The sequence below is a fragment of the Emydura macquarii genome, unplaced genomic scaffold, assembly GCF_026122565.2.
Source record: "Emydura macquarii macquarii isolate MOO-44397 ecotype Brisbane River unplaced genomic scaffold, CSIRO-AGI_Emac_v2 contig_2676, whole genome shotgun sequence".
NCBI lineage: Eukaryota > Metazoa > Chordata > Testudines > Chelidae > Emydura > Emydura macquarii.
The window spans coordinates 32,623,702-32,648,695 of NW_027132813.1; the positions used below are offsets into that span (position 1 = coordinate 32,623,702).

The 24,994-nt window shown below is 39.5% G+C and overlaps 1 protein-coding gene across 4 annotated transcripts in view; it reads right to left on the reverse strand.

The window, feature by feature from the left end:
- RTN4 (reticulon 4) overlaps window positions 1–24,994 on the reverse strand; it is a 60,026-nt gene that overhangs the window by 27,993 nt on the left and 7,039 nt on the right. For 3 of the 4 annotated variants that reach the window (XM_067565158.1, XM_067565159.1, XM_067565160.1), the window contains exons 2-3: window positions 9,009–9,065; window positions 5,786–8,245 (exon numbers count right to left, since the gene is read on the reverse strand). The exons of the other annotated variant lie outside the window; for it this stretch is intronic. In XM_067565158.1, the coding sequence (XP_067421259.1) occupies window positions 5,786–8,245; window positions 9,009–9,065 (2,517 nt within the window). The remainder of the gene's footprint in view (window positions 1–5,785; window positions 8,246–9,008; window positions 9,066–24,994) is intronic. 4 annotated transcript variants of the gene reach the window in all.

Sequence of the window (24,994 nt, forward strand, 5' to 3'; positions counted from 1 at the left end):
GGCCACCCAGCGCTGAGAGCGGGGTTTCCCACTATCAGCCATGCATACAACAGGGCTCCTGTTGTCAAAACTGCAGTGGAAGCCTAATATTGCAGAATCTGCAATTCTCACAATATCACAAGTGAAGTAGGACCTTATGTAATTTTATTCACATTTTAAAATTGTCATCATCTTTATAGTCACAGCTATATACAGTTCCTCAGATCTTATCTTTTGATTTTACAGCAGTTTAGTCTTATTTTAGAAAGAGTTTTATTGCATTATAAATACAGTGAATGCAAAAAAATTTTAAAAGTTGGATTTCCCCCCTTAGACTATACTTAAAGGCAGCCTGGTTATTATCAAAATGTGCTTTACCACCTTTTCCTATTTTTCTCATTTTTCATACTGGGCTGCATTAGTAGGAGCATTGCCAGCAGATCAATGGAAGTGATTATTCCCCTCTATTCAGCACTGATGAGGCCACATTTGGAGTAATGTGTCCAGTTTTGGACACCCTCCCCCCAGGAAGGATGTGGATAAATTGGAGAGAGTCCAGCAGAGGGCAATAAAAATGATTAGCAGGCTAGGGCACATGACTTATGAGAAGAGGATGAGGGAACTGGCTTTATTTAGTCTGCAGAAGAGGACTGGGGGTGGGGTGGGGGTGCTTCTTCATCTTGAATGGGAAGTGTTCTTTCACCTTTCAGCCAGTAGTAGAGGCAAGATAAGTTCAACTGAACAGCACTTACAGCAGGAGAATTTAATCAGGATTAACAACGTAAAATGTGTTTCTCAAAGCAATTTTGAAGTCTCCTCAGTTAGCTTTCTTTCAGTGATGGTACTGCTTAGGTGTTAGGCGGCTCTTTATATTTGACTGTGCTACTGACCTGAGTATTGAAATCAGAAGAGATGAGTAACTGGATAATGTTGATACAAGATAACATTTAGTTATTTCTCTTGCTTTGCACTTCATATAAAATTATTTGTTTTGACTTATAAACTTGCACAAGGTAAGTATCATACTGGTGCGCTCATGATGTAAAAACACTCTGATTCATGAAAAAATCATGAAACATCTGCATGTGCAACAGCTGAACACCTTTTTGGATTGCTGTTTAGTACTTTGATTTGGTCTGCGTATTAAGTTTTACTTCCTATGGACAATTTAGAGGAGACTGAAGTGCTGGTATTCTGGCAGCATTTAGGCTGAACTACATCCAAGTGCACCTGGCCAGGTATGAGTTTACAAACAAGACAGACTCACACAAAACTATAAAAGCATTGAAATTCTTAGTTGGAAATTAAGCCCAAACATTTTCAGAAACTGCTTTCTAAGTTAGGAACCTGATTTTCAGAAGTGCAGAGAACCCATAGCTCCCATTGACTTTCAGCCGGATTTATGATATGCAATGCCTTTGTATGTTTGGGGGGCAAGAGGGCAAAAAGATTTAAAAAATTAAAAACAATTAAGGGAGACACTACTAGTGTATAAGTATTTTTCATAAGGAGCTATGTAAGTCAAAAGTAGGTATTACTCAAACACTGAGGGGTGAAGGAAGTTTGGGAAACCAAAGAGGATCAAGAAATGTAACAGCCTTTTCATTTCCCAACTTCTAAAAGTATTTCAGATAGAAAAAAGAAAAAAACAAAAACAAAAAACTATCTGACAATATCCTACTGAACTGCTCTGCTTAGGAGTTTGTTTCCCTTGTACAGATCTGTGTTGGATGTAAACTATCCACTAAATTACCCTTTCCATTTACAAACATTAGATGGCACCAAATCCCTCATCTACAGATATTCTTGTCAATGTAATTGTTATTATTAGGACCACTACAGTGCTATATTATATACTTGAGTTTCTGGAAGTGTGATCAAATATGTACTAAGAATTATGGATCACACATTCTTGGACAATTATGGAAAACTATCCGGGAATTTGCTAGGCAGCATTAATTAAACTCACCTACACTAAAATGGAACCATTATAAAAAATAAAAAGACAGATAGCTTTAAAATGTTATCTATTTAAGCAATAGATTTTGCAATATTCAATCAATTTGTAATCCATTGTAGAGTTCCAACTAGTACAGTGTGGTCCAGGGATATCAAGAGTAATCCACCAGATGTATGCAGATGATCTGGTATTTAGGTTTGCCTTCATGGATTAGCATGGGTAAACAAGAGAAAATATGCAAGGAGTTCACAAGCCCTTTGAAGAAATGTACAAGTGCATATTAAGCAACACCAGTTTAACTGAACTTTCAATTTCAGATCTGAGCATTAGCCCTGAACCAACTAATTTCTTCATTTCTTAGGACCCATGATTCATCACTGCTGCAGTACCACAGAGCCAAGGTGGAAGCACTACGACAAGCACAGACATCACCACTACTTCTCCAGGTGGTGAACTGCAGGTCCCTTTGCTAGCATAGAAGCATTCCTACAGGTGTATGTATTAGTGCTTTGGTTCACAAAGGTTCTTTCCACAACTATTCATATACAATTTTAAAGTAATCGGTTTTAGAACCAATAGGTTTACAGCTTCTTAACCATACCTACATCTTCACGCAGGCAACAAAAAAACAATAACTGCAAGACATCAAAGCAAAAAAAAAGAGCACAGCACATTAATTAATAAAAAACTAAAGAGAATTTTTAACTGAACCTTCTTCTGAATCCACATTCTCCTCAATTTGAAAACTGATGAAAGATGGATTAGTGCAAATCATGAAAAAGTAAATGGAATTTTGACAACAAATTGCATCCAAGTTCTAACAATCTATAACTATCTTCCCTATAAACTGACAGGTCTCGAAAAAATATCCCATCAACTTTAAGACTAGTGGAAAAAATATAAATTGCTGCAACAGCCTTTTTACCCCAGTTACAGTACCTTAGTATGCACTGATCTTCAAGGAGAGATTTTTTTCCTCCACTAAATAATGTAACATGTCAAATGATCAAACTGTAACTAACTTAAACAAGCAATGCACAAATGGAAGGGAGATTTGAGGCAAAAGATCTCTGAAAGGACAGAAAAATAGTCACACTATATATAAACTCAAAACTCTGAACATCATACTATCAGTTTTTAAAGAACTTCTGTTCTTGAACAATTTTCACCTCTGGCATGGAGCTTAAGATCTGATCATACTAACAACTGCTTTGTAAGACTAGCTTTTCTTATAATCCATTAGTACAATACGAGGCATTAAGAAAGCACATCAGTGCTATTGCCCAAGATTTGGGTTTAAAGGTAGTACATTCCTTGAAGTTTAGGCAGAATGGCTGAGTGTTTTTAAGTAAAAGTTTTATTGTTTTTCTTATGTTTTTATCAGGGCAATAATGAAATTAAAAGTGGAGGTTTACCACCATCCCCACAAGAATGCTATAGGGAGATATGATTGCTCTCTATAAATACATCAGAGGGATAAATACCAGAGTGGGGGAGGAGTTATTTAAATTAAGTGCCAATGTGAACACAAGAACAAAAGAACAAATCATCAAGTTTAGGATTGAAATTAGATGAAGGTTTCTAACCATCAGAGGAGTAAAGTTCTGGAACAGCCTTCCAAGGGAAACAGGGAGGGAGGTGGCAAAAAGCATAACTGACTTCAAGATTGAGCTTGGTAAGTTTATGGAGGGGATGATATGACAAGACTGCCTCAATGGCATGTAGGCGATCTGCAAATGCTAGCAGCAAATATCTCCAACGGCCGGGAATGGGACACTAGATGGAGACGACTCTGAGTTACTACAGAGAATTCTTTCCCTAGTGTCTGGCTGGTGGGTCTTGCCCACATGCTCAGGGTCAAACAGATTGCCATATTTGGGGTCAGGAAAGAATTTCCCCCCCAGGTCAGATTGGCAGAGACCCCAGGGGATTTTATCTTCTTCTGCAGCATGTGGCACAGGTCACTTGCAGGTTAAACTATTATAAATGGTGGATGCTCTGTAACTTGAAGTCTTTATATCATGAGTTGAGGACTTCAGTAACTCAGCCAGAGAAGTTAAAGAATGGGGTTTTTATTACAGGAGTGGGTGGGTGAGATTCTATGGTATGCACTGTGCAGGTCAGACCAGGTGATCATAATGGTCCCTTTTGGCCTTAAAGTCTAAGAGTCTATTAGCAATGTCTTGTTCCAAATAATAACTTTTTAAATAGAGTGTTGATTCCTTGAATTCAAATGATGAGAAACGATTTTCAAGAACAATGCCAAAGAGGTCAACTGGTGTTGGGTGTGAAATTTCATAAAACAGCATAAGAATACTTTGCAGTAATACACGTACTGCTATACTAAGTAGCAGTAGGATCTGGGGAAAGGGGGAAGTGTAGAAGAGGGGACAGCAGAGGGCTTTTTGTTTTGTTTTAAAGAAATAGCAGCAGCTTTCATGAAAGAAAAAGTTTGCATTTAATTTTAGAATGTTGTGTAATTTAAACTGTAAGCTCTTGAAGTTTGGCCTGGATAAATGATGTAATGGTGCCATTACATACATTTATAAACACACGCATACATAAAACATATCCCTGACAGAATCTGAAGTCTGCTGCACACAGGTAACATAGAATACCAACATGAAGCATAAAAACTGCATGTCATGCACGTAGTAAAACAAGAGTTCACAGAATTCAGATTAATAGGGATACATACACTGAATGGATTGCTGATTCAGAAGTATCCACATTAATAATAAACTGAAGTTTAAAGACTGACCACTACATGTGCCCGAAGTAGATTTCCACTAAATCACAGGTTTATGTATAATTCATAAGAATTTTTCAAGGAGCATCGGGTTCTGCAGCAGAAAGGCAAGCACAGTTTTATCCCTCAGGTGAGCTGGAACTGAATGAGGCATATGGTTTGGAGTAGCAATGATGAGACATGAAATGCCGAGAGTCCTATCCTTTACCTTTCTGCTACTTTAAATTAAAGTGATTGGAGGGAAATACTATGCTAAAGAGCAGCTAACTACCGTAATAGCTCGTTTTAAAAATAAGAAATTGGCATCTCTAACATTACTGTATGTGTACAAAGTGGTTTTAATGTTCACAGATTACTGGACTTCTTACTACTCAGTGTTTCCAATAATCTGAATAGTAAGACCCCCTGATGTACATGTAGGCTCACTGATTACAACAATGAAAAAGCAAGATTTAAGTTATCTGCTTAAGGCTACATCAATGCGTATTTGGTAGCTACAAGTTTTACATGCAGCTGCAGAAAAATTACCAAGATCTGATTTATGATTAAATTCTGCAGGTACAGAAACAAAAAGCATTTGAGATAAAAACTCACACAACATAAATTATGAGACCCACCATCCCGGTTACTATGGCAACATGCCTTTGAGGGATAATTTGGTCTCAAAACACAGAGCCAGCAATGTGAATATAACATGCATTGCTTCGAGCAGTAAGAGATGGTTTCAATGGCTTTTGATGCCCAGTTTATAGAGGAACACCAAAGAGTTTTGAAGTAAGTTGTTCTCTTAGCTCAGGGAAAAGCTCTGAACCAACAGACCACCAGTAGAAAGAGGAGAGGAAAAGATTGGGGAAGGGAAATCCACCCCGAGTGGCTAGTAGGCAGGCACGCACAGAAAAAACCCTGGTGCAGTCAGGATGGGGAAAATGTTAAATACAATACTCACATTTTTAAGCTGAGGGCACCAGAAATATATGTTAGACAATGAAATGTACAAGTAGCAATCCATTTTTTAAAAAGAAACAAGTCATTAATGCTTAAGTTTAGCTAAAGAAATATGCTGATTAGTGAAGTGCAAGACAGTGAATGCAGATTACCTGAGGATTTACTCAGCTTTTCTGTAAATATAGTAGTAGATTTTTCCTTGTCTTTAACAGAAGCAACTTCTCTCTCAGCTTCTTTCTTAAGAGCTTCTGGTTTTCCTATACTGACTACCGCTTTCTCAGTGGACAAAGATGAGACATCAGTAGGCAGTAACACCACCTTGGATACTTCAGGCACTTCTTTGCCCAAAGCCTGCGAGGACTTTTCCAAGGCATGAATATTTTCTTCAGCTTTCACTTGTACATTCTTTAAAGACAGATCATGGGGTAGTTCTGGACAAGGCAAGTGACTTGTCTCAGCTTTGATCACATTAGTAATCTGTTTACTTTCATTTGTGTGTGATATTTCTTTGTCAGTAGTTTTTGTCACCAGTTTAGGAGCAATTGTAGGACTGACTAATGTCATAAAGTCTTCTGTCACTAGGACTGGAGATGACTCTGTGGGCAAGAAAACTTTGTCTCCTATTTTTGGTTCCTTAAAAACAGACATATCAGCTGAATAGGCCACAGTACTCAACTCTTCCATTTGAAGAGGAATTTTTTCCTTCTTGGCTATTTCTGTAAAAGCTGCCTCAGAGGGCAAAGTAGTAATGGTTTTGGAAGATTCCAGTTCAGGTTGGAAAGATTCCAAATAGGGTTTTCCAGCAGAATAATCTGTAAATCCTTCCTTACTTTCATCATCTGTTACAATCTTGTCAGTATTTTCAACTGATTTATCTTCCACAGGGAGGGATGCAACTTCATTTTCTTTCTGAGGAAGTTCAGGTATTGGCTGACCACTAAACAAGTCAGTTTTTCCAGACTGTGGTGACATTTTTTCAAAAGACCCAATATGTTCAGGCACATGTTGTGAAACACATTCGGTTATCAGTGTCTTTGAATAATCTATAAAGGCTGGAGAAACAGATTCACTAGATACCTTTGTTTCCTTAATTAAGTCACAAGCAATAGATATATAAGGAGTCTCTATTTCTTCAGCAGTTGCACTACTCTTATGATCAGGTTCTTTAAATACAGCTTCCTCCTTTGCTTTTGGTGTCTGTGTTAACAATACATTCATTACCTCTTGGTACGGTGGAGATTTCCCAGACTCTTGTTTTACATTTTCATAATCAGCACCAGGAGTAAAAGCTTCTGATGGGGAGGCTTCAAGCTGCCCAGCAGTAGCATCTGTAGCAGCAGCTCCAGTGTTTAATGGGGCTTCCATAACAATATCAGGCAAGACTGGTGATGGAGCAGCTTCAGCGCCTTCGAACGAGGGACAGAGCTGTATAACCGGTTTCAAAGGTTCTTGTAATGACTCAGATGTTTGGACTAAATCAATCTTTGTTTCATAAGCAAGCTTTGTACATGTTGCATCATGCATTTCACTTTCATATGCTTCTTGTACTAAATCTGGAGTAAGACCTTCAGACATATTTGCTGCAGTGTCAGCAGACATCTCTGATAAACTCTCTGTTTTAGCATAGTCAGCTTCCTGACTCTGCCTGCCTATTACTTCAGTGCTGGTATCACTCTGTTCCGTGCCAATCTGGGCTTTCATCTCTGCTATTTTTTTCTCATCAGTTTTATTTTCTGACATATCCTCCTCTAACGGAGAAAGCGCTTTAGCTATATTGTCTTCAATTGTTACAGCAGATTCAAACTTAGCACAAGTAATATAAGCTTGTGAAGATTCTTTTATAGCTTCTGGGGTGCTTGGGAAAGAAAGATCTTCATTACTGCTTTCACTTTCTTTTTCAAGATCTTTTTGTACTGTTAGTATCTTAAGTTTATCTGTATCGTATTTCTCATCTAAACTGCTTTCTAATTTGCTATCTACGTGACTTCCAACAACCACTTTCAAGCTGCTAACTCCATGGCAAGTATCTTTTACCTCCCATATTGGCTCAAATGGCTGGAAATCTACATATTCTTCCCTTACCGGAGAGTTTTCTTCAAAAGTCACTTTTTCACCATGATCGTTGCCATCATATTTCACTTTCTCAGAAGACGCTTCTTCATCGTGCTTTCCAAATAATTCAACAGGACCTTCTGGAGATGTGTATTGCTGATGTGCAGGGATTTTTTCTAGGTTAAATCTTTCTTTACTGTCCTCTAGCAGCTTTTCTTCTGTAGCTTGAGATAGGATCGCTGCTTCTGCTTTAGCAAATGGGGATTTCACTTCTGAATATTCCATCACTGGAACATCTCTGACATTTTTCTCTACAAGAAATGGATTCCTTGCGTTTTCTTTAGTTTCTCTGTAAACCTCACTTGCATTTTCATTGTAAATGCCTCTTGCAGGTAATCCATCTGATAGCATATCAAAGGCTGCATGCTCTTTAAAGGGATCATTTGAGAGAGGAGAGAGGGAGGGAAGAGAAGCAGCAGTGTCAAGCAGGACTGCAGTGAAATCCTCTTGGCCAGACGACATAGTGCTACCTGGCTGCTCCTGCAAGTCCATAACTTTTTCTGTGACCATGGACAGAAAGGAAAGTTAGAGAATGCAAGTGTTCTTAAAGTTAATGCACATTTTATGACAGGTTCAAAATATTAGTTATTAAAAGACTCCTCTAAATACTATCATAGATATTACTAGATATGAAAACAAAGTGAGGGTTAGAATGTTATTCTATTTCACCTCTTCTAGTAAGCAGAGAAGTGTGCAATAGGTTAGAGAAGCAGCAACTTTATGCAGTGAAAAGATTACAGTAAAGATCAAAAGATCAGAGAACAGTATTACCAACCCAACCATCACCAACAAGAATATTAGGCAACTTTAACCAGGCGCATGGGAAATCTGTCTTTTTCTCCCCTTTTACAAAAAGTGATTTAATGAATAGCATATGAGAAGAAAGGCCACTGAGTAAATGCTATAACTCTGGAGTTCATTTATACATAAAATACTGCAGAAAGTTATTACTGATTAAAGCTCTTTGCTAGTCAGTAAGAGCAACTATGCTTTAAAATTTTAACCTGTTAATTGTATCATATGATTTCCTATATCAAGAGTCCAAGAATCCACAGACAGCAGTAGCTTGTTTATAATAGGCCATCTACAGAAATAAATGCATATTTGAATCTTGAGCAGATAGATTGCAAGCTTAGAATTTGGGAGACAGATGCTATTCTTGGACCCATGCTAGCTTTTAGTAAACGCAGACTAGTTGGAAGGAGTTAATGAGATGACAGTCAAAGTGCAGAATAAGACAAAAGGCTAGCAGAAAGAACTTGCCTGCAGAGGAGTGCATCAGAGGCTCAGATGCAGCAGGAAGAGCAAAAAGGGTCTCATCTGAAAAACAAATACATATAACCTCAGCAGAAATATATAAGGGCTAGGTAGTTTGAAAAGAAGAGTAAGCAAGCAAGTAGTATTCAGTTCACAATCAGTAACAATGTGTAACTAGTATTTACATCCACGTTAAGAACCATAGGATTATACACAAACCAGAAAGTATGGAGTCTCGGAATTAAAAATTCTCCATTTTATCATGAGGGCTTTACTAAGGCAACACATGCTTCCCCATCCCCCAATCCAGGAGCTAGTTCTAAGACAAAGCAGGCCCAGTAAACTACAGCAATCAATCAGTCTTCATTCTTAGTTGCCCGAGCTTCTATGTTACTAGAGACAACTGTTAGTTTCAATTAGACTTCTAATAATATAAAAGAACAAACTACCCAGAGTTGAAAATGCCATGCTGTCCTTAGTTTATCCATTTTACCCAGGGCTCTCAGAAAGTTGATTAAACTTGGATAACTCAAGCACAAGACATAAGTTAAAGGGATGCCTTTACGTTAAAGTTGCTATAGGACATTACAGTTAGGAAATGCAAAAAACTCAGGCCTGGTCTACACTGACAATGTAGGTTGATGTAAGCCCCTTTATGTCGACCACATAAAGTATGCCTCTCCACTGGCATGTCAGTTCCACCAATCTAAATTGTGGTAAAATTTGACTTAATAAAACCACCTTCGCAAGTGGCATAGCGCTGAAGTCGAATTTTGTGGGTTGAATGAGAGTCAGCGTAGGCAGAGTGCAATGTAAATTGACATAATTGGCCTCTGGGAGGTATCCCATAATGCTCTGTTGTGACTGCTCTGCACATTCGCAGTCTACTGCACTGTGGCCACGTAAACAGGAAATAGCTCCTTCCCGCAAGCCCTGGTAAATTTTCAATTCCCATTTCCTGTTTCGTCACCAATGGAGAGAGCTTGCCAGCACAAGTGATCATGGCGACTGCATGTCCCAAACGTGCTCTCACCTGGAGTCGACCTGAGGTCTTGGATCTCATAGGTCTGTGGGGTGAAGAGTCTGTTCTGGCTCAGCTCCAAGCCAGCAAAAGAAATTTGGATAGCTATGAGAAGATATCACGTGGCATGTTGGAGAATGGGCACATCAGGGATGCGCAGCAGTGCCATGTTAAGTTCAAAGAGCTGAGGCAGACTTATCAGAAAACTAGGGAAGCTAACAGCCATTCTGGCTCCTCACCCAAAACATGGCACTTTTGCAAAGAGCTGCATGCGATTCTCGGTGGAGACCCTACCACTATGCCACCACGCAGTGTTGATACCTCAGGGGAATCAGAGGCCAGGATGAATGAGGATGAGTCCGTGGATGAGGAGGAGAACAGGGGGCAGGTGAGTGGGGGTATCCCTTCTCCCTGAAAGCCAGGAGCTGTTTGCAACACAGGTGCAGCCACCCAGACACAGGAAACGGTGACTAACCGGGATGCCAGGGAAGGCACATCTGGTGAATATGTACTGCAAATTGCAGGTCTTTAGTTATATCCCCAGTCCAGAATCTTGTACCAGCAGGAAAAAGTAGTGTGTGTGGCAGTGGGGCTGTGCTTCCTCGTACTTGGTGTGTTTAAGCATTGGGTTCATCCCGGAAAAGATTATTTATGTGCACAGGGATGCTCAGAGAATCCTCCATGCATATCTCCAGGAAGCTTTCATGTAGGTACTCTGCAATCCCTTGCAGGTTTCTTGGGAGGGCAGCCTTATTTCTTCCACTGTGACAGGACACTTTCCCCCGCCACTCTGTTATTAATAGTGCAGGCATCATCACAAAACACAGCACAGCAACATAAGAGCCAAGCCTGTAGCCAAATGCTTGCAGCAAATGCTCCCTTCAGGCATGTGAGACCCTCAGCAGGCTTATATCACTCATGGTTACCTAGGGAAGATGGCGCATGTTTATAGTACCCATCCAAGAAAGTTTTTTAAAGTGTGTGTTATTGCACAGCTGGGGATGGTTTCTTGTTTAAGCACACTGCAGTCCCTAAAGCAGGATGTTGTTGCTATGGGCATCCACAAATGGGTTTCCATTTTTTTCCTCCAGAGACAGTTAACCCATACCCACCCCTCACACTTTCTACCACCTGTTAAAAGCCTGATCAACTGGGAGCCTGACATCCATGCTGCTCTAGGGAGCATGGACTTATGCAGCATGGGCACCGGGGCTTTGCATAACATAGATGCACTAGCCCCTTACTTACCATGGTCGGAATGGCACTCTGACCCCTGCAATAGTCAAACAATGGTATGTGGTTGTAGCCTTTCCTTGGGAATGATCAGGGGACTTATTTTTATATTGTAACATTGCTTTTTGTCTATGGGATGAGTTAACAATGGGTACCTTGTGCTTTGCTTCCCTCACAGTTGAAAATGTGGCCTTCAACACACCACCATCTCATACACCTGCAAAGCACCTGCCGCAGATAAGGCGGCGAAAAAAAACCCTGGGATGACATGTTTAATGAGCTAATGAATGCCTCTGTGGCTGCTGACACAGAGCTAAGAGCATGCAGGATTTCATTATCTGACAAACTGAACATGGACAACAGGAAGGCAGCACAGGAGTATGAGTGTTCAACACAAAAAGAGATGCTGCATATAATGCAGGATCAGTCAGACATGTTGAGGTGTCTGGTTGAGCTTCAGGAAGCTCAGTGGCAAGACAGACTCCCTTTGCAGCCACTGCAAAACTCTGAGCTAATGCATTCTTTCTTAGCCCCCACCCAAAAGTGGTCTAGGAGGAGGTTGGGCAGGTTGCAGTATGTGCTATACTCCTCGACGGTTGAGGGGAGCAGAAAGAGGCGATGGCCCCTTTAAGGAGTGGGGATGTTTGATTCTTTTGTGTGGGCACATCCAAAATGGGCTCTGTATCCCTGGCCCCACACAATGCATATGGAACATTCCAATATCTTCCATTTCCCCCCTCTGCGAAGGATCATCAACAACAAAAGTACTGCTTTCCAGTTCATTACTGTTTATTTATTGATAACAAGGGAATAAAGGGAGGGGGAAGAAAGAGGGTGACTGGAATGGTGGGTGAGGGGGAAGGGAAGAACTGACTCAGTGAGAGATGGGTAGAGGATGCAAAGTAAAAGTACAGCACAGATAAGCAACGCACATTACTGTTGTGTCTCGTTGCAAAAGCGGTTTTTCAATGCTTCCCGGAGGCGCAATGCTCCATGATTGGCTCTCAGCATTACAGTGACAGTGACTATCTGTCTCCACAACCCAACCCAATGGGAACTTCTCCCCCTTTGTCTCACAGACACTATGGAGCACATAGCAGGCAGAGATAACTATTGGGATGTTTTTCTCACTGAAGTCTAACCTAGTGAGCAGACTGCGCTAGCATACCTTTAAATGTCCAAATGCACATTCCACCACCAGTCTGCACTTGCTGAGCCTATTAAAACACTCCTTCTCGCTGTCCAGGTACCTGGTGTAGGGCTTCATTAGCCAGGCATAGGCAGGATGCCCCAGGATCACTACTGGCATTTCAACATTGCCACTATTTATTTTTTGGTCAGAGAAGAAAGTACCCGCCTGCATCTTTTTGAACAGATCTGAGTTCCTAAAGATGCGCGTCATGCACCTTTCCAGACCACCCCACATTGATGTCAGTGAAGCATCCCCCATAATCCACAAGGGCCTGCAACACCATTGAGAAGTATCCCTTTTGATTTATGTATCCTGGGGGTACACGAGACACAGGCAGGGACTATCTAGGGAAAAACTGAGTGAAGGGGAGGTGGACGGCAGCTGCCGATTTCTGGTGAAGCCCGGTGGCAGCAGCCCGCTTCCCACTTGGTCCCAACTCCCAGCTGGGAGGGGGGCGGCAGCTGCCACTGTCCCAGGAAGCCAGGCTGCAGCCATCTGCTTCCCGCCCTGTCACAGCTCCCAGCTGGGAAGCGAGCGGCAGCTACCGGCTCTTGGGGGAGACGGGCAGCAGCCCCCCGCTTACCGCCGGTCCCAGCTCCCAGGTGGGAGCCCGGTGGCAGCCTCCTGAGTTTCGCGAGCTGGGCTCCGAGCCAAGGGACAGCCTCCAGCACCCCGGCTTGAAGATGCACAGCAGTCCCTTGCTCACATCCCTGGATCCCAGCTGGCACGGAAGCCTCCTCTGCCCCAGCTTGGATTGGGTGGCAGTCGCACACCTCCCAGACTGGCAGCCAGGTGGCAGCCACCTGCAACTCACCCTCCCTCCCCCAAAGCCCAGGGCCCAGAAAACTTGTCAATTTCACTGCTCAGCTAGAGCAGTGAAATTGACAACTATGACAGCCCCAGATTTTACCAGTTACCCTCCTTTTTTGTCTCTCTCTCTTGCTCTCCTTCCCTGTTTCTCTCTCACCCCTTCCTCCTCAAATCTATGGCAAAAAATTTGGCACGGCGCTTTATATTCCCCAGCATTGGCATGCTGCTCAAAGTCTCCTAGCTTTGGCCAACATCACCTCTAGCCCAGGTACATACTTGAGTTGTGCAGCCCTGGTGTAAAGGTGGTAACTCTACCCACACTAGATCTGACATACATATGTATGTATGTATGTATGTATGTATGTATGTATGTATGTATGTATGCATATGCCTTATATATTCAGCCCTTCTTCCAACATATGGCTCACATTAGTCTGTAAATATAAAATCCCGAGGAATATTGAGTGTTGGGGTACCTATTACAATTTTCAGAAGTTAGGGGGTACTTGCTACTTAAAAGATTGAGAAACACTGGTTTACATGGCAAATTTCAAAGTTCAGTTCTATGAAATACGTGTCTTTTCTTTTTAAATTAAAAAATTAGGATTTGGGAGTTCTTAAATTTCTAGAACTAAAATCGCTAAAAGGATTTGCTCAAATTCTTTATCCTAACATACATTTTAAGTGGAAAATTTTAACCCCTAATTCAGAACATATGAAGCAATGTTCTAACAAACTTTTTAACATTAAGCATGGCAGATACTACTAAGCGACTATTCTAATACAAACTAGGTACTCTGAGAGCAAGGAGTCAAGATGCACCTCGCAAAAGAACAACTGTATTACTGGGTTAGATTCTATGGCTTGTGTTATGCAAGAGGCCAAACTAGATAATCACCAGCAGAACAAAGCAAGGTCTAACACTCAACTCAATTGCATTTCTCTGTTTGTCTGTAACAACAATTTTGGAATGCTGCACCTCAACAACGTCAAAACTTCAGGGAATGTTTTAGGCATCAGTGATCACAAGCCTATTGATTTTGGTGCAAACCAGAACACCCTGAAAAAAGCCGGGTTCACAGAAAAAATAAGGGACGCAGATCGCCTAGTGCTGCAGAAAGAGGAATGTCTTTGCCATCCCCTGCTGCTAACTATACACATCAGAGGCATCAGCTCAAATTGCTGTAGACTGGACTCTAACAGAAATAAGAGTCCGTTAGGGAGAGTTTGTGGGAGGGAAAGAATGGGGACCCAGAGAGTGGAAGTGAAGGTGTAGGGGGTTCAAGTCAAACACACATTCTCTCTCTCTCTCCCTCCCACCCCTGAAATGTTAATTTGAGAAGTACATTTAAAAGGTTTCCCTTCACACCTCCATTCCCCACAACCAGGGAAAGTATGGATACAGTTGCAATAAATAAGAGACCATGCCAGACAACAAGTTACTGGCAGCTATTTACTTTTGTTCATAGGGGTACTCATTAACTTTCACAACCACATACATGAATTTATACCTAGAGAAGGTATAAGGAAAATAGTTTAGAGGTCAGAACAGTCCTATACAGAAAAGTGATTAATTTCAATAGAGTCCCTCCCTTTAGAAGATTTAATAATAAGATATACCTGGATTTATTTGGGATTAACTGGTACCACTGAAGAAATTTGAAAACTCTCCCCATATACTGTAGTGTGAATTCTCATAATTATGCCTTTAAAACGACATCATGACTTCATTTAAAATCTGATGATCACTTTTTAAGTCTTAAGAACACAAAGAAGCCTTTTGTTTTTACAGAAAAGGCAACATGGCATGTATCTACTGCTAAGTTTTACTGTAACCAGTTAGCAACTGTCTAAAAACATAAAGTAATCATGTCCTGATTACAACCATCAGTATACACACAGGTGATGTGTATGCATGGACGTTCTTGGGGTATGTCTACACTAAAGATTATGTTGGCAGAATTTATGTTGCTCAGGAATGTGAATACCCTCCCCTCCAACTTTCAGCGAAATAAGTTGCACCAACATAAGCACCAGCGTGGACAGCACTATGTCAGTGGGAGAGCTTCTTCCACCGACATAGCTACCGCCGCTCGCAGGGGTAGTTTTAGTATGCCAGCAGGAGAGCTCTCCCGTCAGCATAGAACATAGTCACCAGATATACTTCAGCAGCACTGCACATGTAGACATGCCTTTATTGCAGAATGCCTTATTCTGAAATAAGCATATCCACACAGGGAGTTAACCAGGAATACTTAATTAACTTTATATTCACACCTTAATTTATTCTTGATTTACTTTCATATGTAAAGCCTACATACAATTTAAATAATTTCCCATTTTGATGTAAGTGCTACAAACTGCCATATTGTATCAAAGTGTTTAGAGAATACAATAAAGGAAACAATGAGATATCAAAGTGCCATTTCATAACATTAGGAATGACTGCAACTCTGCAATCAGTAATTGGATTTTTTTCCATTAACTGAAACCATATTTAGTCAACCTGTAGTTTAAAAGACCCAGTTACCAATTTACTTGCTGATAAGTAATTGGAAAGAGAGTCTTTATCAATTTAACAACAACAGATACGAGTTGACCACATAAGTCAAGAAAGCTAGTAAAACAGATAATGGAAAAATCTCTGTGGACCTTCTATAAGAAGCTGAGTAACATTTCCTCAAGAAGCAGGTATCTTCACCCTCCATTTGTTCAAGACTACAGATAAAGTCTTTCAAAGCCCTTAGAACATCTATTAAGAACAAATGGCAAAATAAAAAACGTGGGTTCTTTCACTAATTGAACCTTGGACAAGTTACTACAGGCTTCCTTTGACAGAGTTTTCCCACCTGTAAAATAAAACTTAGACCCACCTTGTGAAGTGCGTTCAGATCCTTGGATGAAAAGAAATGCAAGTTGCTGTAACATTGAAGTTTTATATGTAAATAGGAACTATAGTCTTGACCTAATGAGGATATCAGTTAAAGCTAGATATAGTCAGATGCATTAAAATGATCCATGAACTATAATTACCCACTGGAAGGCAGAAGATGCTCACCTTCTCCTACAATATTTTAGGTCCTTTCCTATTTTCATGCAATTAATGCAAAGTGGAGTCATGTAAGTTAATCTGAAGAATGACAAATTATGTATGGGAGACTACTACTTTAATGTGTCATCTCAGAATAATGACAGACATGGAATCAAACCAAATATTTTCCTTCAAGTTCTGCAACTTATTTCCCCCACTTCCAAAAATATTTTTAAAAGCCCTCACACCTGCTCACAGAGTTTTCCAGTCTCAGCACCAGGTTTATCATCTTATGGTTAAATAATGATCTCCTATTGAATGAGTCCAAACAAATTCTTCAACATCAAGCTTGGACCTCTCCCAGAGCAATTGGTATTTATTTCTGAAGCAACATTTCTTCCCCTAGGAAGGGAGATTATTGAGATGGACTGCTCGGGGTAATTTATAAAGATCCAAAGGTGTAAACTGACAGCACTGGACACTGTTGCTCCATTTTATTTTATTTAGCCACAAAGTAAAAGCAGCATAGACTGCACAATTGCAAGCTCTTCTACGCCATCTTGCCATACTGATATAAGTCAGAACAAAGCCAGAACAGTGACTAAAGATAAGTTAGTTCAGTCCTTTTGCCCATTCACTCCTCTACCACATTACTGAGGATTGCCAAAAAGGGGATATTAGTTAAAATATCTGTAAAAACAACACCTGTACATTATGAATTGGACTATGACCACCAATTCATTCATGAAGGTCAAATATAACTTTCTGTCACTAGCAACCTGAGCAAGATCCAAACCAGTAATTTAATTCAATTTGCTATTTTCGAATCACCAATCCCCCAAGGTATGCAGTGCCTCATAACTATGTATTCTCAACAAAAAGTGGAAGAAGTTGATCCAGCAAATTTTATTCTTAGAACAGAAAGGTAATGTAGATATACTGACCCCAAAGAAAATCTAATAGCCTCATTTTCATCTTAAATAAAATATCTGAAAACAAGGAATCTGCAGAAAATGAAAAGACAGCCATAGAACAGCTAACATTGACTTGTGATACATATGTTATGCCAAGCAAACCTGATCACTTCTAAACAAGATGGAAAATGAAATGAAATGTGGACAGGCTACTTGAATTTTGGTACAACATTTGACACAGTAAACACGTAAGAGACATGAGAATTATCATTTGAACTAATGTTAAATGGTGGATAAATATCTCCCAGGTAAGGAAATCAGCTATAGGGTTACAGACTTGGTATCTAACTTGTGTGACAGAAGACATGGCAGTTTATATTTATAAATTTATGAAAAGCTAGATGTGCAACAATAAATTTCAACTGTTATTTGTAATCTGAAGATGCATTTTTTGCTATTTATCTTGACTACTATGCTGTCACAATTTTAAGAATATACTGAAATTAAAGCACAGTAGAGAAACTGGAGAACTCAATTAGCTATATGCATAAGGCAGCTGAGAAGGGACTAGAAAACCTAGTGTCCTAATGTGATTCATTAAGCAAACCTATGGGTTTTTGGTTTTTTTTAAATACAAAAAGTCTAGTTAAAAATTAATACAATTCAGGGAAGAATAAGACCCACTTGACCATTTCGCTATTTCTTTTTAAGATAGTAGTCAGTTTCCAGATGCTACAAACTGCACTAATATCCAACTAGAGCAACACTAAAGCAGTGCTTAAAAAAAAAAAAAAAAAAAAAAAAAAGTAAAGAATACAATTTTCAAAAACAAACACAATCCACTCATCTCATAAGCAGATAGCACTGTATCATTCAGAATGCCCAAATTAAGTATTGTTTGTTTCACAGGTAGTGACAACTTTATTAACTAAGGTCATAATGACAGCCAAAGTTTATGATGATCCACAATAGATATCAAAACTAGTATCAGATCTCATTATTATAAACAGGAGATAAGAGGTCTGAAAGTCAAGCATTCACTTGCTTAGCCCCATTCTCTACCAAAATCATGAGTAAGTCCTCTACAAAACAGACCCATTTTCCAAGATCTTTAACTCTTAAACCATATGTTACAGCAACTAAGTTAACCGAGATCTGTGTTCTGATATTACTCCGAAGTAGAACCCTTATCTCCCAAATTATTTAAACACTGGTAGCTCCCACATCAGCCCCTTAAAAAAAAAAAAAAAAAAAATCAGTTATTAATACATGGAGCTCACTAATCACACAAGGTATACTATGACTGATTAATTTTACAGCTACAGATTTTCCTCCCATTTCCCCAGCAAATAAATTAAACAACATTATTTACATTAGTTGTATTAGGACTGAAAAATGTTACATGTGTTAGTTAAATCAAGCTCAACAGGACTTAGTATTCTAACAACTGTTTGCAACACATTACCTTGTGTACCAAGCCTCTGAACTAAGAAATGACATCCTCTAGAACAAAAATAATTAAAAAAAGTGCATCAGAGATATTCATCTCAAATGAAGACAAAAATGTGTGTGTTGCTGGTATTTGTTACAGGCCATAAATGGATACTATATATTTTTTTCCTTTTATAGAAAAAAAAATGCACAGGAAAGCTGAAACATGCTTGTTTATATAAGTATTCCTACGCTGCCCTGACTTTTCCTCCTTCAATGTAGATGTTAAGAGGTTTCAGAAGAGAGGCTGGCCATACATTTCATAAGTGCTGCATTCCTTAGGTGCAACATTTTATCAACACTTCAGATCTTAAAATATTTACTTCAGTTTTGTCCTGTAATTTAAAAATGTCCTGTGTAGATGGAAAATTAGACTTCCTTTGCTTCTTTATGATGTATAAAAAGACCTGAAAAAAAATATGGGAAAAGCTCTTGGTTAGGGAGGAGGAGCTTGTTTGTTTGAAACATTAGAAATTCATATCTCGTCTCCCCTAGAGGACTCCAATGACTGGTAAAGTAGTGAGACTGTGACATTACACCAATAAAAGCTAATCTATTGAGAGGAATAAAAGATTTTAAGTCAGACTTTTTAAAAGTTGATTGTTTGTATTTGTTAACACCTATTTAATTCTAGGGTCCTATTCAACTACTAATTAACTAATTCTCCCCCCATTGTTCAAGAGTCAACATCCTGGCTTTATCAATTAATGTGTCCAAGCTCACAATACATGTCTGAGGTCCCAAACAAGTTCTTCAGCAAAACCAGGGAAGACAGACGACATTCCTAACTTTTTTACTACCAAAAAAAAAAAAAACCCAGCACAATAAAATAAATTAATAAATCAATCTTCCAGACCTTCCTTATACATCGGAAAGCAATAAAAGAGCGCAAAAAAAAAACAATTTAGGGGGAAAAAAAAGTCTTTTAAAAAGAACTCTAAGTTAAAAACTTATTTTTACTTCTATAGTTAACAGTAAGATGATTTTTTCTCTTGAACAAGGAAAACATTCATTTGATTCTTTCCGACTTCATATAATATTAACAGAGGGCATGTCTTCACTCATGGTGGAAAATATGGCACCGCCAAACTGATTCTTTGGGATCGATTGAGCGGAAGTGGAGAGCTGCTCAATCAATCCAGAAGTCGACTGAATAAATTCACCCTTTGAAAAAGATTAACACTGCATCAATGGGAGGGCATTTCCCGTAAGCGCAGTATAGTGTGGATGCCATGCTAATTACAATTTAGGAAGTTGACAGGAGATACACAAGCTACTATACGTAGCTTGCGTATCTCCCATCGACCGCCGCCAAATTTCGTAGCAAGTGTAGACAAGGCCAGAATGATTAAGGTTCTTTCATTGCTATTGTAATTGCTCCATTAAAGGAAGTGTCCAAGCCACTCTCACTTATATTTGAGATACAAATATATCTCACAGGTATATTTCACAGTACACCTGAAGAACTAGAAAACATAAGCTATCAATAGAACAAACATGGTCCTGCTGGCCCATGGTACCATCAGTGGTAGCTGATATGATCTATATACACAATATAGATCTTGGAACCTTGACAGAAGTTTCAGACTCAATAAATGTTTAAAATTTGATTTTCAAATATATTTTGGGGTATTCTATTCCCCTACACATAATATCCCTAGAACCATTTTTTATTGGGCAACAATAGCTTTTTTCCTTCATTTCCCATGCAGCTTGACACTTACATGACTTATTTTCCTTTTTTATGTACAAGCATTACTCAAGATCTCAATGCAACTGTTTATCTGGGACCTTCATAAGGCATTTTCAATAAGTTTTCTAGTTAGTGATAGTGGTGGGCATTTTGTTTCTTGAGAGAGATTTAGAATCTGGAGGACATCTCCATATGATTAAATTTTGCAGTAATTAAAATTTCTCTAGGAAAAGCAAGATCAAACTAAATGGCGGTCAACCGAGTCATCCTATACTTGAGAGATGGTATTTCCTAGGATGATCCATGGTGTATAATAGGCATTTCTACAGAACCGTTATTTAAGTCCATTAAACCCATGACCACAGAGTCCCTCTGATTTTTGGCCCTATAAATGTAGAGGAAATCTAGGTTTTCATTCTGCAAACAAAAAGGCTCTCGCAAATGTACTCTTAAAAACATACAACCAATATAAACTGATTGCTGGGACTGAGATTTTGCCTCTGGTTTTCCAAAAGATCGCATGTTATTCAGAGACCACATCCATCTTAATAGCATAATAGTATGAGCAGCAACGTGGTCTAGTAGAGTAAACATAAGACTAAGTGCTAGGGATTCCTGCATTTTAATCCCTGCTCTCATACACACTGCCTCTGTGACTTTCACCGTTTATGCTTTCAGTCTTTGCTTCCTATTCAATTGAACAGGTTACTGACCTACCCATAGTGCTGTTTTGGGAAGAGGGATAGATCTGTAATATTACCCATACATTATGGAATGGGAACCAGGAACAGAAAGATTTTAACAACATTTATAAAGTGCTAATTTAAAAGTACTAAATACCACCAGAAAGAACAAAAAACCCTTCAGTGGCTAAATCATACTGTTCCTCAAGGGATCCCGTGTACTTGAAGAATTGTCTCTTGAAACACAATTGTTGAGAACTGTGAGACATATATGGCAATTTCCTGCAATATCCAGGACAAACCTTATGGAATTAGATTTAAGTATCTTCAGAACTCATTGTATTAAAAATTCAAGCGTTTAATGTATTATTTTAAGATTTATGTAACTTCTCTAGGAGATATGATTAATGTAAAGCTTAGGAAGAGTTATGAGCTTCAAGGGATTCTCTGAAAAAATGTGAACTTTTAAAGTTAAGTGGGTTACCTAGGAGATACCTGGGGAAGGGAATGCAAATTTCCCACTTCCAGACTTGACCTTTTGAAGCTTCACCTGGACAAGGGGACCTTTTGTCTGCTGATCATCAGTTACATAAGAAGAGAGTATAGTCCCAAAAAGGATAAAAAAGTGACTCTCAGATTCATGTTCTGAACTAACTGCTGGCATGAACCTGTGATTACAGAAGAACTGACCACCTGTCAGTGTCTTTGCTGGAGTCAAGGGGTGATCTCTGGTAAACTTATTAGCATGTACATAGGTTTGTTTATTGGCTTTAGTATATTTTTTCTGTAATGTTTTTACCTAAAGAATAAATGTGCTTGCTTAGAAAAAAAGAGCTGTGCAGTAACTGAATTGTGGGTAATTGGGAGGCTGTTTATAGCCTCTGAGGAAAGAAAGCACAGTCTGCCTCATCAGGCCTGCTTTATTGCTGGAGGATTCACAGTATAGTCAGGGAAATGTGCAGCCTGGAAATACCCGAGTTAGGAGGGAGGGAGATGCATGTCTCTATCCAAGAGAGGGGACGAGGCTGGGGAGCTGGAAGCCTCAGAGTAGGTGGCCTTGCTGCATAATGACAGGAACAGAGGCACAGTTGCCCTTAACTGCATGCAACACTATGCATGGACCACCATAAGACACAGTTGACTTCCATTTCTCCTGCACAAGGGCACAGGAAGGGTGAAGGGGTTAAGGCTGTGATCATAGAGAGCTAAACTGCTACAAAGAATCTTCTCACGGACCTTCCCCAAAATACTATGGTTAGCCCTGGGTACAGTGGCGTCACCACACTAGACACAAGAGATGGTTACATTTCCAAAGGAGGAGAAACCTGAAAAACTGTTTTGCTAGCCCACTCCAAAACACTAAATCTAGCTTTGCACTTTCAACCGAGGATGTCAATGCTCTTCACAATCTTTAACTTAAGATTAAGATAAAGAGAAGGATGGCCTTGTAGTTAAGGCACTGAGTTAGGATTTAGCAGAGCTACTTTCAGCTCTGCAGCAGCAGAATGCATGTGCCTGCTTTACATTTGCAATGTCTGCCTATTGGAGAAAGGATAACCAGAACAGGTTTCATTACTCTGTAAGGTAACATTGTATAGTGGATTAGATTTGAGTTAGTCATGGTATAGCTCTGGGTTCTGGACTGGTAGTGATCTTGCATCTGTGTCTGCTAACTTATATACCAACAGAGTGAGGGGCATATCCAGCAGCTTTTCCTGTCTTCTAGGTTAGGGTTTATGGCCTCAGGCAATAATAATGGTAGTGAATTGCACTGGAATTTCAACTTTCCCCAAGGTCACAGTAATATATACTGAAAGACTACTTCATGCATTTTGTCCCTGGAAGTGAGTGATAATGCACATATTTTCATTATCGCAGAAAGATTACAAAATACTCTATAGATAAAGATGTATTTATATTATGATAGTGCCCTAGAAACCCCAGGCATGGACAAGGATGCAGTTGTGTTAGTAGCTGTATAAACATAAAACAAAAAGGCTGTCCCAGCCTCACAGAGCCTACAGTCTAAGTATAATAGATATTCTAGAAATCAGCAAGAGGAGCAACACCATGCATAAAAGACAGGTCCCAGGGTGTTTTAGATTTCTTGAAGAAAGAGAATCCAATGAAAACTATTTCCAAGGGGGTGATTTTTTTAAACGCTTATTATTCTCTTCATTTCAATTCATTTTCCACCAAACCACCATGAAAAATTCAAATAATGCTCAAAGTTTATAATCTAGGCTTTGGTTTTTGCCATTTCCATGAGATTTTACAAAACAAAGGTTTAAAGCTCCTATTAAAACTGAACTTGGGAATGCCACCCTAACTATGGTGCAGCCACCACAGCCTCACAGTACTCTGCCCTTTCAGCAGCATAAGGTTTTTTTGTGTGTGTGTGTGTGTGTGTGTGTGTGGTTTATTTTGTTTTTTGGAGGGGTGGGGAAGGTAAGGAAGAAAAGAGAGCATCCATCAAATTTGTCAGATACCTATTAGCTAGAGGTTACAAAAGATGAAACTCCCAAGTAGAATCCAGGGACAAAATGACATACATCTGACAAATTGCAATATCCTGCTTCCCCCTACCCCCAACAGTTTGAGGGGTGGCATGACGTGCAGGGAGAAAAGAGTTATCATCATCTGGGTGCTATCCCCTGTCAGTGGGTCCCCTCATTTTAGTTTAGCCCTCTAGCTGTTATGTGTTGGTAAAGTTTTTCAAATACCATATATGAGGGGCTGCTGTGTGTGGAAAGGGTAAGCCAAAATACAACAGAAGAGGTAGAATACACAATGTAGGGAAACAAATATGTAAGAATGTGGAAGGAAATAGATGTTTGAGAAAAATACACCGTGACTGATCACAAGCAATTCCCCACATATTCCAAACAAGCTAAACCTAAATTCTGTGGCAGGATTCCTATATGTTATAGCACTCTGATGTGGCATACTAAAAATTCAGCATTCTTCATTTAAATTAGAAGACTGAGATTTTGAATTATTGAAAGCACATAATATATCCATATGACAGCACCTGTATTTGTTTTGACATCCCCTTCAATTTCACGCTGTGCCCACATTTTTGTATTTTAGTGTGGTTGGATCTGTAAGCAGAATGAGGATGCTAAAAAAAAAATAGTTTTAGAAATAGGTTCATTTTGTTAGTATTTAATAATAATTTTGAATGTATGAATATTTGTTTATTGTTGCATTTATAGTGTTTGTATTTGTTATTTTTGTTACTAGCTCTGTAAATTATGGACTGAGAGAAATGGGAGCCACCCCTTGAAGAACAGGGTGAATACCTTTGTAATGAGCTCTTGCAGAGGCCTACCAGCAGTGTATGTGCTGCTGACTGAGGAAGCCATCTTGCCTTGGGAGGACTTGGCCTATATGAAGCTCTGAAGAAAGGTTAGAATTCTAAGAATAAACAGAGTTTTCATTCAAAAACTGAGCCTTGTTTCTGAAAGTGTAACGAATTTGGAGGGTCCATCAAAATCCTTTGTTTTGGACTACCTACAGAGAGGTTGATCAGCCTACTGCAGCCCTGGCTAACAGGCATAGGTCTTTTGGCTCTCACAGTAGAAGCTCATACCTTTTAAGAACAAGAGGTCAGATTCTCTCCCCACTGCTGATGATTTACAAAAGGAAATGCTGTTACATCATCAGCTGGAGAGGAACATCCAGGAGAGTCAAGCAGAATAGAATGAAAGGAGAACAGAACCCAATGGCTAAAAAATATGCCCAGGGAAGAGAGAGGCATGTACATGGAGAGCAGTGAAGAGGGCAGGCAGCAGAGAACTCACACGCAGGGGAGTAGAGGGAGAGCAGAACAGAACTGAATGAGAGTTGGGGCATGTAACGTACAAGAATTGGCCATACTGTCTACTTTTTTTAAAGGAGGATAAAACTTACCACATAAAAGTT